The sequence below is a fragment of the Carassius auratus genome, chromosome 6 (assembly GCF_003368295.1).
Source record: "Carassius auratus strain Wakin chromosome 6, ASM336829v1, whole genome shotgun sequence".
Classification (NCBI taxonomy): Eukaryota; Metazoa; Chordata; class Actinopteri; order Cypriniformes; family Cyprinidae; genus Carassius; species Carassius auratus.
This window is the reverse complement of record NC_039248.1, coordinates 4,903,909-4,919,811: the sequence shown is the minus strand read 5'-3', so window position 1 is coordinate 4,919,811 and position 15,903 is coordinate 4,903,909. Positions and strand designations below refer to the sequence as shown.

The 15,903-nt window shown below is 36.7% G+C and overlaps 1 protein-coding gene across 3 annotated transcripts in view; it reads right to left on the bottom strand.

Annotated features, from left to right (window-relative positions):
• Positions 1–15,903, bottom strand: part of myh10 (myosin, heavy chain 10, non-muscle) — a 77,677-nt gene that overhangs the window by 14,255 nt on the left and 47,519 nt on the right. The window contains exons 6-17 of one of the 3 annotated variants that reach the window (XM_026257278.1): positions 15,533–15,562; positions 14,946–14,963; positions 10,374–10,466; positions 9,690–9,753; positions 9,305–9,403; positions 8,966–9,109; positions 8,291–8,386; positions 7,401–7,519; positions 6,771–6,923; positions 4,716–4,889; positions 4,396–4,569; positions 3,722–3,836 (exon numbers count right to left, since the gene is read on the bottom strand). In XM_026257278.1, coding sequence (XP_026113063.1) covers positions 3,722–3,836; positions 4,396–4,569; positions 4,716–4,889; positions 6,771–6,923; positions 7,401–7,519; positions 8,291–8,386; positions 8,966–9,109; positions 9,305–9,403; positions 9,690–9,753; positions 10,374–10,466; positions 14,946–14,963; positions 15,533–15,562 — 1,279 coding nt within the window. The remainder of the gene's footprint in view (positions 1–3,721; positions 3,837–4,395; positions 4,570–4,715; positions 4,890–6,770; positions 6,924–7,400; positions 7,520–8,290; positions 8,387–8,965; positions 9,110–9,304; positions 9,404–9,689; positions 9,754–10,373; positions 10,467–14,945; positions 14,964–15,532; positions 15,563–15,903) is intronic. The other 2 variants (XM_026257279.1, XM_026257282.1) reach the window with 2 other exon arrangements.

The window sequence follows — 15,903 nt, the reverse complement described above, 5'->3', positions numbered from 1 at the left end:
GTTAGCTTGATCTTCAAAGTATTTACAGATGTAATTAAATAAATAAAAAAATTGTGTGACAAAGCACAGCCAAATCATGTGAAGATGGAAGAGGGAAATCTACAACTACAGCTCTAATTCAACAACACCAAGCAGGTCAAAATACGCTGTGTATTTTTGCATTCTTGAAAAAAATATTATTTAAGAATAATAAAAAAAAAATCCTCCTTTAATCATCATGTCCCAAAAGAAAAAGAAAAAACTTTCAGAAAGTAGTACAGTGTATTTTGACTCAATTCCACATGTTTAGACAGCCAATTCAAGAGCCAGTGGCCCTTACTATGCCAGCAGGTGCAGGTCCAGTGCTAGGCAAATTGAGACATGAAACAGATGAAGAGTGCTGGGGATAAGACTACAACCACAAACAAGCACAAGCTGCAAAAGAAAGTAAATGGGAGGGTGAACCTCTAAACCTGTCAAGATCATGTCCAGGACATACTTCACATCAATACCTTGCAGTTCACTGAGTCAGATGTTAATTCAGCAACTGTTCTCAGACAGATTTAAATAAGCAATGCTCAACTCAACTTGAACTGTTAAAAGTCACCTGCTTGTGAATCAGACTACACTGATTACACTGCACAAATCTTTGGCGAATTTCAATGGCAGTGTGTATTTAGCAGTCAAGTGAAGAGTGCTTTAAGCTTATCAAAAGATCATTCATTTATATAACAAAAACAGTTTTACAGAATTACAAAGTTTTTACAAATTACAGAATTTCAGAATACAAAAAAGTGCATTGTAAAGTACTGATACTTTACATGTGACGTATTTTGGGGGAAGTCGTGGCCTAATGGTTAGAGAGTTGGACTCCCAATCGAAGGGTTGTGGGTTCTAGTCTCGGGCCGGATGGAATTGTGGGTGGGGGAGTGCATGAACAGTTCTCTCTCCACCTTCAATACCACGACTTAGGTGCCCTTGAGCAAGGCATCGAACCCCCAACTGCTCCCCGGGCGCCACAGCATAAATGGCTGCCCACTGCTCCGGGTGTGTGCTCACAGTGTGTGTGTGCATTTCAGATGGGTTAAATGCAGAGCACAAATTCTGAGTATGGGTCACCATACTTGGCTGAATGTCACTTCACATTTCACTTTTTTTTTTTGTAGTCTGTGTTTTTTTTTTGTAGCACTACTGCAAACGAGAAAGTATTATGTTTACCTTTCTATTAATAATAACACAAAAGCAATCGTTACAATACTTTTTGTATACAATCATTCCTTTATTGAACAGTTTTATTGATTATTAGACACTTTTATTCGTATTAGACAGAACTGTTAATGACGACAGTAAACAAGAGGGAGAGTGTGAGCACTGTGTGCACTCAGGCGCTGCCTTTCTCACCACCATCAAACTAAAAGTCCTGACTCGAACACATCAGCCAAGCAGAAAAACTTACCGGCCAATGCCGATATTTGAAAATGCCATATATCAACCGATATATCGGTCAACCACTAATTTAGATGCATTACAGCTATTCAAATTGAGCAGAAAGTGAAATATGTCCCAGACATGTAAATCAAGTTCTCTCTCTAAGTAATGTTACTAAAATGTCTCCTTTCAGCAACTGAATAAATCAATGTGAATAAATTTGCTTAGGAATAAATAAAACCCCAAATAGAAAAATTACATTCCCAAATTTGAGTCTGATAACAGTGTCATACAACAAAACAAGACAAACTTCAATCACTCAAACACACAAGTAATCGAAAACTACATATTCATTTTGATTTATTGGAGGCTGGTGAAGTGTAACTACCGGGGCTACATTTATCATTTTAGGTCTTACAGCATTCATGTAAACGTCATTCTTAAGAACCGCTTCCAAGTAGTATTCCGTTCATAACGGACCCCTAACGTGACTTCCGTTACCGCCATAGAGAATTTACTGAGCCATCAGTGTTGACTGCCACAGGTCTGAGCGAGTCATTTGGATTCCAGTGAAACAAGACGTATAGTGTTCCGTGTTCCCTATCGGAGACAATACAGGATTCCTCCACCCCTCTCCCAAACTCCATCTCCCTCACACGGCATATCAAATCACCGTCTGACACTTAAAACAAACAAGTTGTCTGACTACCAGAAGCAAGGGAATAAGCACCATACCACACACACTGCTCTGACTACTGTCAACTAAGCTGTGTTTGAGGGAATCTCGTGAAACAAGGTCAGAACATATTTCACTGTGAAATGTAAATTTAAAAAGGAAATAACACTTAGCATTAAGTACATTTTAAGACAATGTTTTTGACAATTAAGCAAATATTCGCCCCAAACTGTCATTGTCATAGTGCATCCAGCCCCTTTTTAAAGATAGATAAATAGATTATTTTCTATAAGAAAAACAGATTTCTATTTGACTTGGGGGTGAAATATGAGCAAGCTTCATTAATTTTGATAAATAAGTCGCACCTGACTATAAGTCCCAGGACCAGCCAAACTATGAAAAAACTGCGACTTATAGTCCGGAAAATACGGCACAGGGAAAATATTTAGCGAGTGTGTGAATCAAAATTGCTGAAAGGACTCAAAGAACAAGCAGGGCCCTAATCCTTGTAGCCAGCGCACCCATAGAGTCACCTTCAAATAGTTGTTATTCAGTGTCAGAACTCTATTAAGTCATTATACACATGCATTCATTTTTCATGCAATCCTCATTTATCGGTTTCAGTCAGTTTGTGCTTCCTAATGAATCAGCCAAGTTACGCTTCCTTCCAAATGGATCCAGCTAACTCTAAAGTTAGCCAGCTAGAGGGACCAGGGCCCAGGTCTACAAGCCATGGGAGTGTTTGAAAGTACACAATGTGCTGGTAAGCAGAGACCTACAGCATCGTATACCTTCACCTGGCGATTCATGGAGACTAGAGACATCATAAAAAGACGCTCTTTGGATATTCTGAATCTCTATGGTTGAGAGACAGAAAAAGGGGGCAAAGGGGGCATAAACAAGAAAAAAAGCTAAATAAGTAGAAGTAGTAGTAGAACACAAGCTAGCACATGAAAAGACATAAATGGTAGTAAACACACTGGTTAGTGCTGTGCAACACAAGTGAGAACAAACAAAAGTCTTCATTCCATTTGCACTAGTTTCTAATGTTTGTGGATATGTGTTCTATTAATTTAACATTTTAAGATCCTGCTGATCAATCTAAGCACACACATTCTATTTTGTATTTACTTTTGAGTAATTATTTTGCCAAAGTCTTAATAATTTTATAAAAAGTGTATCATGTTATTCATTATACACAGTTATTTTGGCTTGAAATACAGTCAACTCTGAAATAAGACAATATATGACTCATCCCACTCTGTATTTTTGCATTATTTCCTGTTTCCTCACTGCTTTAATCTGTAACTAATGTAGAGCAGCCCTGCTTACAACTACAGTGCAAATATATCTGATGTGCTATCAGTAGTATTGCAAAATGTCTTGTTGGAAACAATTTTATTCTCACACACCGCCCAGCCCAAAGTTTGAGTCTTTGTAACTGAATTAATAGTTCCCCCAACTACGTTAAAAGCCAATGAAATGTATGGCAAGCTCTTTTTACAAGACAGTCAAGACAAGAAACTGAAGATTGAAAACAACAGTCTCTTTCTTCACAGAGTGGGAGGGTAGGACCATAAAAATGACCCATTTAATGTTTCAGGGCATCTGGTAGGCACTCGAGAAGAAACAGCTTACCATCCTTCCACAGTTCACCCACAAACTTATCCGTGGATTGGTGCAGGAGTGTGGCCACGTTGTCATTTAGAGGGTCCATGTTTTTCATCAACCACTCATCTGCCTTATAGTCAACCTGCAAAATGAGAGTAATAAACAGCCTCAAGATGGGAAGAATGGAATTAAGCCAGGATTGGTTCAATCTGGATAGTTCCATTTAAGAGGTATTGCAGTTCAGCGGTCATTGGCTGTTTGCATAGTGTTATGTAACTACTGAAAGAGATAAAGTATAAATCAATGCACTATTTTTCTTTATTTTAACAACAGGAAAGAAAGCAAACTAATTTTCTGTCTTTTAACCCAAAAATAGCTCAAAGGTGAAGAAATATCAAAAGTTCATCATTTCATGCAGTGTCAAGTTTCTATTGCAAACAGCTCACTGATCTGAAACAGATGTGGCCTATGGTTAGCACATACCACAGCTGGATGCTACTACCCTTGAAAGACAGCAACGCAACATTTCACTGCAAGCCAGTATGACCTGACTAAATCCAATTACACAAGGTTACAATGCATTCCTTTTTTCTTTGAAACACTAACAACAGGCCTTCATTACAAAAACCATCACAGGAGAGAAGCACAAGAGAGGAAGCCAACAGCTATGTGTAGTTTCTTTAATATGAATGCAGACGTACCCTGCCAGCATAGTGAATGATGCTGAAATCGGCTTTGTCCTTCAGCTGCCGTGGTTTCTGGAACTTGGCATGAGTGCCTTGCTCTTGCACCAGTTTGTCCACAAAGGTTTTATCAGTGGCTTTTGGAAACCAGCACTCCTCATCCAATAGAGCCAACACACCGGGAGGATTTGCCTAGGAATGGTACCATAAGACAGATCAAAACAACTTCTAGAAAAGCCAACAGAACTTCCACCGTAACTTCAAATCACATTAAAGCAAATATTTGTGGCAGAAAATAATTCTAGGAACCCAGAACAAAAAAAGTGGTGAGCACTCACTGGTCTCTCAATGAGGTCAATGCAGGGCTGCAGGTCGAGGCCGAAGTCGATGAAGCTCCATTCGATGCCTTCACGCTGGTACTCTTCCTGCTCAAGGACGAACATGGTGTGGTTGAACAGCTGCTGAAGCTTCTCGTTGGTGTAGTTGATGCAGAGCTGCTCAAATGAGTTCAGCTGCCAAGAGATGAGGAAAGCAATAAAATATGATCAATCCGTCTTTGTCAAAAGCATTTTTTATTCCCAGAACATGCATAATAGATTCTTGCACCAACATCCGTATCTTTATCACTTAACTAAATACTGCAGTTATGAGTGGGTATCCAATTTCGTTGTTAACAGTAAACCTTGTAATTTTATCCTTACTATAACATAATTATTAGGGATGTAACGATTAATTGCAAGCCAGTTGAAAAGCAATTAAAATATGTGATGATTCAAATCGGTTGTGATGCTAAACAAATCGTGATTCAGTTAGAGTTAGGAGTTTATATGAATGTACATCTGAGGGGAATTTGCTGTCTTTAGAAAAGTTCAGATGGTATTTATTCTTTATATCTTGCCTCTGTGTAATGCATTTTAAAGTTCTTAAATGCAGCACTGCTTTGTTTACAGCAGAAACCAAGGAAACGCTTAAAGCACTACCTGCTAGCAGAGAGTGAATCTGCATCTCGTTCAGCTCGTCTGCCGTTTCTGTTTCACGAAGATATTTTTATGTATAGTTTCACAAAACTGAAGTCAAATCATTCTGTTTTTGCTTCAAATTTCGAAATGATACAAATCCAATTTAGATTAAAAACTACTCATGTTACATGTATGCATCTTTGTTTGGATCATGATTAAAATGCAGTGGTTGCCTCTAATTTTAAATGCAGAGAGCACAGACAAAGCCTTATTTTGTTTATATGAAGAGATTTATTTTGTGTTACTTATTTTTTTGATTTGGGACTTATTTTAAAATTTAATTTTAATTTTATTTACATTTATGTTATATAAAAATTTTGTTATTTAACAGACACTTTTTTCCAAAGCAACTTACAAATTAGGACACAATAAAAGCAATCAAAATCAACAAAAGAGCAATGAAATATAAGTGCTATATGTGACCCTGGACTACAAAACCAGTCATGAAATCAAATAAATCGTGAAATCAAAATCATGAATTGAATCGTTACATCACTAATAATTATATTATTCAATTTAGCAGATGCATATTAACCAACGACAGCAAGGACTCCCTCCAGCACAACCTGAAGAAAGACTTTGTTTTAATGGTATAATTACATTTTAGAAAACAAAAAAAGTTGCCAAATTCTGTATTCTTTTTTAGATTCCGATTTAATGGTTTAATTCAATTTTTGTAATCAAAAGCATGTCTAAATTTATTTCATAAAGATTTAACAATTTAATAACTTATTACAATAACAGACTAAGTTTTGTTTCAAATAAGAAATTATTTTTAAATCCTTTGTTGTCAGTTTTATTTTTCTGGATTAATGATTTAAATAAGAGGTAATTATCAAAAACACTGGTGATTGAAGAAATATCAACAATCCAATTACAGTAATCTTTAAAAAAAGCAAATCGAATTCAAATGTAACAATTCCTTTTATTTTTGGCAAACAGTGATCGCAATCGAGGTCTAATACTAAAACACTGAAGAAAAACTAGTAATAAAATTGGAACAAAACTTAATTTTGTATTTCTACCTTGAGAAATACATTCTGTGGCACAATAGTGATATATTTTATGCTACCATTCAATAACTCAATTCATTTCTTAATTTTCTCCAAAGAAATTCTGTAATTTTCTATAATCACTGTTTTTAATCAGTGATGAAACCTACTAATAATGTGGTATGCTTAAAATCTACGTTAAACGAAATACAATTTGTCCCATGCAATATCTTTTTATAAACAAAACTTTCAGTATTTTCAAGTTCTTGCATTGCCAGCATTTTAAGAAAAACCTCATATCATATGACCTCTGATTTGTTGCAGTATAGTGATTTATATCTATGATCTAGTGTAAGAGACATCTGAGCCAAGGAAGCCGCACCTGGAATATCTCAAAGCCAGCAATGTCCAGGATGCCAATGAAGGAAGCTCCCTGGCGCTTGGTCCTGTCTAGAGCTTTATTAATGCGGTGAACAAGCCAGCGGAACAACCTTTCGTATGTGGCCTTGGCCAGGGCTTCCACTGCAAAGTCGGCCTGGTCAGAGAAACAGAGACAGGATCAGGCCAAGGGAAAAAGTGACATAACCCTCACATTTACAAAAATATGCATTCTAATATAGAATCACACTATTATAACACAGATACAAAAGTAGGGTTGGATATCGAGAACCGGTTACATTTTAGAACCACTTCCACTTTTCAATAGGGCCGTTTCTTATTGATGAAATTCAAATACCCAAACCTAAAAATGATAGGCAAAACCTGAAATGACCCTCTAGTGGAATTATTTTCCAAACAGGTTTCCCAAACCGCTGCAGAATTTGTTCAGTTATGATGACATTTTAATGACAGGAGACTAGTAGCCTATTGTTGTAAAAGGACAGAGGTGAAAAGGAAATCTGAATCAGGCCTGACAAGATTCAAGGATAAAACGGTAATGAAAACACTGCTTTACTGCTGAAAGCGTGGGTGATTTGAGCGATTTACAGTGGAAAACTTAATAGCTCATTACCTGCTCTTTAGTTTGGGCTTTTTGTACATAGTCTCTGCCCACTTTGATTCTTGGAGACAGGATGGCACGTGTGAACTCCATGACATTCATGCCAAGCAGGTGGCAAAGCTTTTGAGCAGCTGAAAAACGGAAAATACACAAAAATGGTTCTCAAATGCAAGCTGACCAAAAATGGTGACATTCTTTTTCAATTTAAAGGATTTTAGAAGTATCCCTTATGCACTTAAACGGTGGTGAGAAGTTATTATGGGACATTTTCGCTCATGAATATAAGAGGTATTTCAAACAAGTCAGGTCGTTATTGCAATTTACTGACTTTTAAACCCCTACAGCCCATTTAGCAGCCAAACAAACCCCAAGAGTTCCCCCTCAGGACCACCAGCATGACTAGAACTTTCCAGCTTTGAGTCGTGAATGACTTGGTGGCTTGAACAGATGAAAGTTTCAATATCATACCGTGAACGATGATGATAAAAACAAATTAATCAAAAAACTTGTGGAATTCATCATGACGGTAAAACTTTTGGGACTCTTACGTAAACACATTTGATTTAACGCAACTTAGCACAACTATTCCCATATTTTCTTTTAATATGAAACGCATCCAAGAACCATTCAAACTGTCATCATGGGAGCCCAAGAGAAGTACGGGTAATTTGTCAAAACAGAGCAGTGTAGAACTGCACAAAAACATCTGCAGCAGAGGTTAGACTGGAGGGTAGTGTGGATACCAAACACACTCTAATGCTAATGCACTGCCAAAAGATTTACCGAGTTAAGTACTTCACATAATACGTTAGATTTCCATTACAGAAAAAAAAAAAAAAACATTATCTCTGGACTAAAAGGCAGCATTATGCATTTCTGAAACTTTTAAAAGAGATGAGTACCTGTATTTTCTGGCATAGAGGCCTGGTCGGTGTTTCTCTCCTTCTTGAACACAATGTTGCCAAACTGCAGGACGGCTGAAACCACCTTGAGCATTGCTGCAGTGACGAAGAAAAATTGCATCAAATTGCAAAGTAAATGTATTATCATTTGATTCAACTAAAAATGTACTTAAAATAAAATAATACCAATCCTTTATGGACTTCTACATAAAATTCCGATGGCCTGCAATGCTCTGCTAATTTTTGCAATTTCGATGAATAATGCTTTATTCATAGCTTAATGAGGGTTCAATAAGAATTATATTTTACCAAGAGAATGGAGAGGACTTTGATTAAACATCCAACCTGGGTTTAATTTATACTGTATATAAATAATCTGTTTAAACGAACAAAAACTGTAAATTGTGTACAAAAATTGTTAGTGTTTTAACATAATTAACTTTGTGCATGCCTTTAAATAAGAATATAACTATTAAATAGTTCTAAAGGTTATTAACTCATTAGTGGAGAGACTTCGTGAGACTCTTGTACTGTAAATTCACTGTCCATTTTGAATGCAACAGTGAAGGCAAAAAGGTGTGTAATACCTATTTCTGATGATTTACTAGTATGCATGTATAAAACAGCAGTACATATAAAATGTAGTAGACGTAGGTTTGTTTCATGTATGCTTACATAGGATTTCTTCATGGGAGAAACTCATAATATGCATGGCTTCCATGGTCTCTTGGAAATTGTCCTTGTCCTGTTGGCCAGGAATGGGAATGTTACCGTTGGAGAGGAAGCGGTAGTTATTGAAGCCCTCCAGGAGTAGATCAGCTGCCAGAAGAACAAGAGCATTAACACAGCTGCAGCTTTCTCTAGACAGCACCATACTCTCCATAATCAGTCTGATTCCTGCACGTGTTGAGAATATTCAAAGTCTTCTTCATTACATCCATGTTGACCTTGCACTTAGAATGAAGTCTCCCAGTCTCATTGCTAAAAACTGACTTTGTTAAAAGAAATACTCACATCTTAGATGTTCTCCAGCACCAGCCAACAGCTGGTAGAAGACATGGAAGGTGCGTTCATCTTTGGCTTGGCGAACAGCCCTGGACTTTTCAAGAAGATCTTTTGATTAAGTTAAGGGCAAGCAAAGTCCATTTTACAGATAATTTTTCAGTCAACGTCAAATCAAACCAGTTTGGATTTTCTTACTTAAATTTAATAAAATTAATATACAAACAGAGTTTGTCTGATTTGATTTTTATTTGTAAACTACTAAACAATATTTTTTATAATTCCCTTAGTTCTGCTGAAAAAACACACACAGAAATTCACCCATTTCAGGCATTTGATCTTGCAGTTATTTGCAGCATTGCTCAAAAGTAATGTAATGGTTATCAGATCAGGATACATGTTTCAATGTTGGCCCCCACAATGTAACCGGTTACATCAAAGTTGATGCGGATGAACTTGCCCTGTGGAAAGACAAATATTTAAAATGTGTTTTTTTTTCCATGATGTGCCAATGCTGGTCATGCTTTTTAAAACATCCTGTTGCATCATAGCTATTATTATATATAGACCTAATCAACATTTCTAAGAATCCATCTGAGCAGATGATCATCCACAACTATTTGGACAGAGGGGCTTGTGTATGCATGATATGCAGCACATGTTTAAAAAGCTCTACTTGAAAGGAATCTGTTCTCAAAGCATGCGTAAAAAGCTAACAGACATGCTTATTTGCAGCAAATTCACCCAAAATAATTACCTAAAGGAATTCCTGAAGAATCAAATTCCTCTGTGGCTTTTGATTTGTTTGTATGCTTAAAAGCTTTCTGCTGACTTTGACGCATGCCAGCGAAAACTCAATCAGCTGACGAGAGGAGCCAATACAAGACAGACGGCTAGTTCTCTCAGATTGCTGAACATGGATTTTAGTGGGTGTGAACCTAAATGGCCCTTTCCAGATGCTACATGCATAATGTAATAAATGTCATTGTGACGTAATAAATAACTAACCATAGCTGAAACAAGGTTACAGTAGGAAAAACAGAGGTGGAATTATCACGTAAGAATTAATAGACCAACTTACAAAGCGTGAAGAGTTGTCATTTTTCACTGTCTTTGCATTCCCAAAGGATTCCAGAATAGGGTTTGCCTGCAGAAGTTGACGCTCTAACTCTCCCTGTAATGCAAAAGTCACTGTTAGAAACATTATGCATTTAAATACATGATTAAATGAAGTTTCATACAAACACAATGCACTAAAGTTCAAAGGTAGAGTATAACTAAAAAGAAAAAAAATGTTTGTGAAACCTTGAAAAGAAACCCAGTGAAAATGTTCTATTTATTCACCAAATAAACAGAGTGAAAGCAAAGAGAAACATTTCCAAGTTTACAACCATTTGAGCATATATTACCTTAAAACAGTATACTGCTGATCACCTTGGGTTAGTTTGTATCATTAGTAAGGTCTTTATTAGGGCTGGGTATTGATTCAGATGTTTCAGATCGATTCGATTTCGATTCACAAGCTCTCAAATCGATTCGATTTCGATTCAATTTTGATTCTCGATTCGATTCTCTATGCAAATGCAATCGACTCAGTAATCTTTTGTGCACGAGGTGAATTGTGAGGAATTTTGCTTGTGAATGCATTTGCATTTCTACGGAGCCCAGCAAGTCACCTGTAGGAAAAATTAATAAAAAATCAAATAAATTCAAGCCGTGGTGACGGTTCTGCAATCCATCACCTGAATTTATAAACCATGCTCACGAACTGTTCCCTCAGTTTAACAAACCATACCAATTAATTTCCAATCTGTGCGCTCAGATTTTGTAAACCGTACCTTCTGTTTTTGAATTTCACACTTTCGCAATCCGTCCCCTCGTATTGCACTTGATAGAGAATCATCTAAGACACTTTGCTGTAGGCATATTCCACATAATAATATATAATAAAATAGTATGTTAACACGTAGGAGCTTGCTGCATGAATCCGTGAGTACGGTTTACAAATCCAAGGGAATGGATTGCGAAAGCGTGTGCATCGATAATGAATTCATGGGTCATGAGGGTACGCTTTACAAAATCTGAGCGCACAGATTGGAAATTCGTGGGTATGGTTTATTAATCCGTGGGCACGATTTGTTAAACCAAGGGAACAGTTTAAGAATTTGTGAGTAGGGTTTATAAACTGAGGGGACAGACTGCAACACTGTCAGCCCGGATGATAGCTATTTTCTCCTACAGGTGAAGTGTAGAAATCCATAGAAATCTCCGGTTGTGTTCTTGGCTGTGGGGGTGTCTCGTCTGGGTGATGTCTCATCACATGGTTCTGCAGATTTGTATTATTACTACAGCATTTCACCTCTGCATTACAAATCACACAAATAGCTTTGTTCTTGTCCACAACAAGAACAATGTTTTGCATTATTGACACACTGTTTTCCTAATGAATGTTGTTCAGTTGCTTTGACGCAATGTATTTTGTTTAAAGCGCTATATAAATAAAGGTGACTTTGACAACACTATCATCGTCGTCTTGCTTGGAAAATCTAAAATGCTTCCATACCTCTGATTTTTTTTTATGTGAAGGTGGCATCAATGTCAACAAAGCACCTGAAAAAACACTCCTTTAAGCACTGAATGAATGAATGACAGGTTCGCCTCTCGCTCTTTGGTAACATCGCGCAAGGCAAATAAGAGGGTGACATCTAGTGGAGAAGACTAATAATTACATTAACGTTAATCTTACAATCAATGTTTGCGGAAATAAATATGGGGGAATAAAAATATTGCGGAAATAAAAATTCATGGCCTTTGAGAATCGTTTTTGAATCGAAAACATTAAAAAAAAAAAAAAAGATGAATCGAAAAATCTATTTTTTTTTTACCCAGCCCTAGTCTTTATTAACATCCACTTTTTAATACACAAGTTTCGGAGTGGGATGACTGACTCCAAACTCAAAAGTTCCATATCATCTTCATCACAAATACCATTTAATTTCCTGTATTCTTCACAGAATTTTGTTGAGATTGTATGGCTAACAATCAGTCTGCTTCCATAGCAAAGTCATTTCTCTTCATTTGACCCTCAAACCAGAAGCAGATCATCTGGATGGAGTAAAAATAAACTACCCTATAAACCTAATTAAAGCCTGGGTAGCTATGAGAGGCTTTTGTGCAAATTCTCACTGGTTGCCTGAATGGTACAGTCATTGGGGGTTGGAGAGGAAACTCCTCAAATTAGCAACGACAGGCGCCCGAAGCCCCACTGTGCCACATCACAGAGTTAGTCTGCATCACAGCTCCTCCAGCAACAAATATGGGACATCCACCTCCTTACATCCTCTAATCACCCACAGTGTTGCCCACGTCCACCTGACAGGAAGTTTAGACAGGTGTCCCATTGTTCTTGCTGCTGTCATGAAACAGGAACCCATACGGCGTAAGAGAACGCCCACCATGAATTTACACCCTGTTCCCATTACGTGATCCAAACCACAGCAAAATAGTGGATACAGTCCAGGGGATTTTTAAGTTTTAACATTTTCATGCTTATGGAAATTTAATATGATAAAAAGACTATAAATAAATAAACTGCAAGATGTTTAACTGTTGAATAGATGCGGAATTGTTTAAACATATCTGGGTGTATCTGAGAAGAGACAAAAATCAGTAACTGAAGTCAGATCAATGAAATGAACTTCTAAAAGGATTAGTGGTGAAGCTTCATGAGAAAAATAACAGGTTTCACTCTCATCTAAACAGGAGATAAATTAACCATTGAAGTGGTATGACAAAAATGCATAAGCAATGGTTATTTTTAGCAAATGAAGGTCTGATAAGATTAAGTCAAAAAGGAACTTTCATCTTTATAGAAAGTATGCCAAGAACTACAGGCATTCAAGCTGCTCTTTGCAGCAGAGCACTTTGTAAATGAACATTCCAGAACTTTCCAACTGCATAGATGGAGTAGAGCAACATGTGATCTGACAAACAGGAATTCAGAACTGCACCATCAGGCCATCCTTAAAAATATTCTTGTTTGCCGTAACCCGACCGACCCTGTCAATTTAGGACCCACTCAATTTCTTTTTTTTTTTTTTCGCTTTTAGTTTGACCGACTTGCCGGTTTTACATTTGCATTAAGACAGACCAATTTTTTATTTTTTTTACTCTTCAAACAACTAATACAAAAGCAATGAAGTAATATTTAATATATTTTAGTAAGTATTCTAAATATATAAATTGCCTAGGCCTACATACAAACGAAGACTACATACAAACGTTCTTTCTTTAAAGAAAACCCTGTGACGTCATCTATGTTTACACGGATGTCACACTATGGCCTGTGCGTTCGCTTCGTCTCACGCTCTCATTCACTGTCAGGTCACCGGTTCGCGCTTGGTAATGATGGCTGCGGCTGCAATAAACAAAATGTTTGCGGTCACTGTTCAAAGTCATACAGGTTCGGGCACCACAATACATCTAAAAATTTCATTAAAACAGCTCGACACCGCTTTAACTTGGCACAAAGTTCTGGAAAAACTGTGCCCAGATTTTCCCATCCCTTCTCCAGTCTGGTCTAAAACTTCAAAAATCTATTGCATGAATCGATTGGACCAACCAACAAGTTTTGAAAATGAAAATAGGAAATTGATTTTAATGGCCTTCTCTCAGAGCGCGTCCAGTCTTTATTTATTTTTTTTGAAAAAAAAAAAAAAAACAACCACAGAAAATGTGAAATGTGAATTCTGCCGGTATTCAGACAGTCTCATGCATACAGATATAGATTCGGGCTAGAAAAGCCTACGTATGCGATTTTTTTGTTGTTGTTGACATTTCTAATCGTAAACACAGCCATGTTGAAGCCTGAAGTAAATGTTTTGCATAATGGCAGTACACTCTGCTTATTGGTTTTCGAGAATGTTGCACTCCTGTTTGTCATTGTGGACGTAACTTCACGCCAATAAATCATCAGAAATATTGGTCTTTACCAATATATTGCATCTTTATATTCCTCCTGTCTGTTGTCCGTGGATTAACCTATATTTGGTGTTATTTGCTGTATAAAATGCATCTAGACATGCAAAATCGATTTTACAATCGATTCAATGAACACTTGTCACTCAAATCAAACAGAATTTTTTTCAAAGTGACAACCCAAGAAAGCAAAGTAAAAGGTCTCTCATTTGTAGGTTGTATTGACACCTAGCGGTGGATGCAAGTAAAACCTTCTCACCTGAAATTCATGCAATAAACATGTTTTTGACAAAGATTTCAATTAGTTTGTGGTCTATATAGCCTGAATCAAAATGAGGTTTGCAATGATGCGCCGAAGGAAACTTGAAAAAAAAAATATATATATAAACCTACCTTTACTGTTACTGCAAACCAAAATATTTATAAGGAGGGCCTCATACAGTATTTTTAGAGTGTAATGATTTACAGACATGTAAATTATTTGACATCACCCCAAAAAGTATAGTAAATTGGATCCACAGAGAACAGAAAAGAAAAATTAAGAAGGTAGATGTTATAAGGCAAAATGAGAAGTCGTAGTAAAAACGAATAAACAAAAGATGAGTGAAAAATGAACAAAAGAAGTAGCGTGAGATAAAGAAAATGTGGAAAAAACAAGGGACAACAAGCTACTCACATAAAACAGGATTCCGTTCTGTAATCAGATTATTATCATGGAAACAGAGGTGTTGTTAATGTCATAGAGGGAAATACACAAACACACGACAGACAAAACACACAAGAAAGGGTTGGTTGACAAAAACACTAAAAACACTAAAAACACAATTTCCTTAGTTTTTTTTCTTTCTTTCTTTTTCTTTAACATACCTTAGACATCAGAGGTTGTACATGATCAGCTCTTTACTTACTATGTTAAATATGAAAATGACTTCAAAATGTCAGATTTTCACATCATGCAAATATCTCACAACACCCCAGCTACCCTGACAAGTTAACTGAGTTTTCTCTAATATGTTTTATCCAACACAAAAGATGTGTACACATTCAAAACCATTTCACAAATGTGACAAAATATGTTCAAATAATGTAAAACCAAATGTAAACCATCTAAACCCCTTAAAGCAATGTGTTTGCTTATATCAAAAATGATCCCAGAGTGCTGGAAATTTCCCTTTGGACTGACTTCATTCCATTGGTGTTTTTACAGCAGGTTAGTTTTGCATGCACAAGCAGAGCAGGTATAAAAGCTTAAAGGGAACTTGCCTGGAGTTTGACTGCTTTAGGAGATTCTGGCTGTTTGTATGTAATAAACAAATGTAATATGTTAGAAGGCATCAGGGCCACATTCTCCAAGTGTCTTATAACACGGGACAGATCTAAGCCTTTAGTATATTGCATAAATTTGGCCATGCAAATACATTAAGACTAGTAACCGCAGCATGTAAAACTCTTTAGCATGCTTGCATTTATTTAGGTAATACATGTTATCACATATTAAGAGAACAGGTAAACTGCACAAGGATGACAAACTACAGGCCAGTACTGCAACCACTAAGATGTTTTCTCAATATGGGTCCATGATACTTATACACACAGCTAAGAGCCATAATGATCATCTGGAAAACAATATCAGT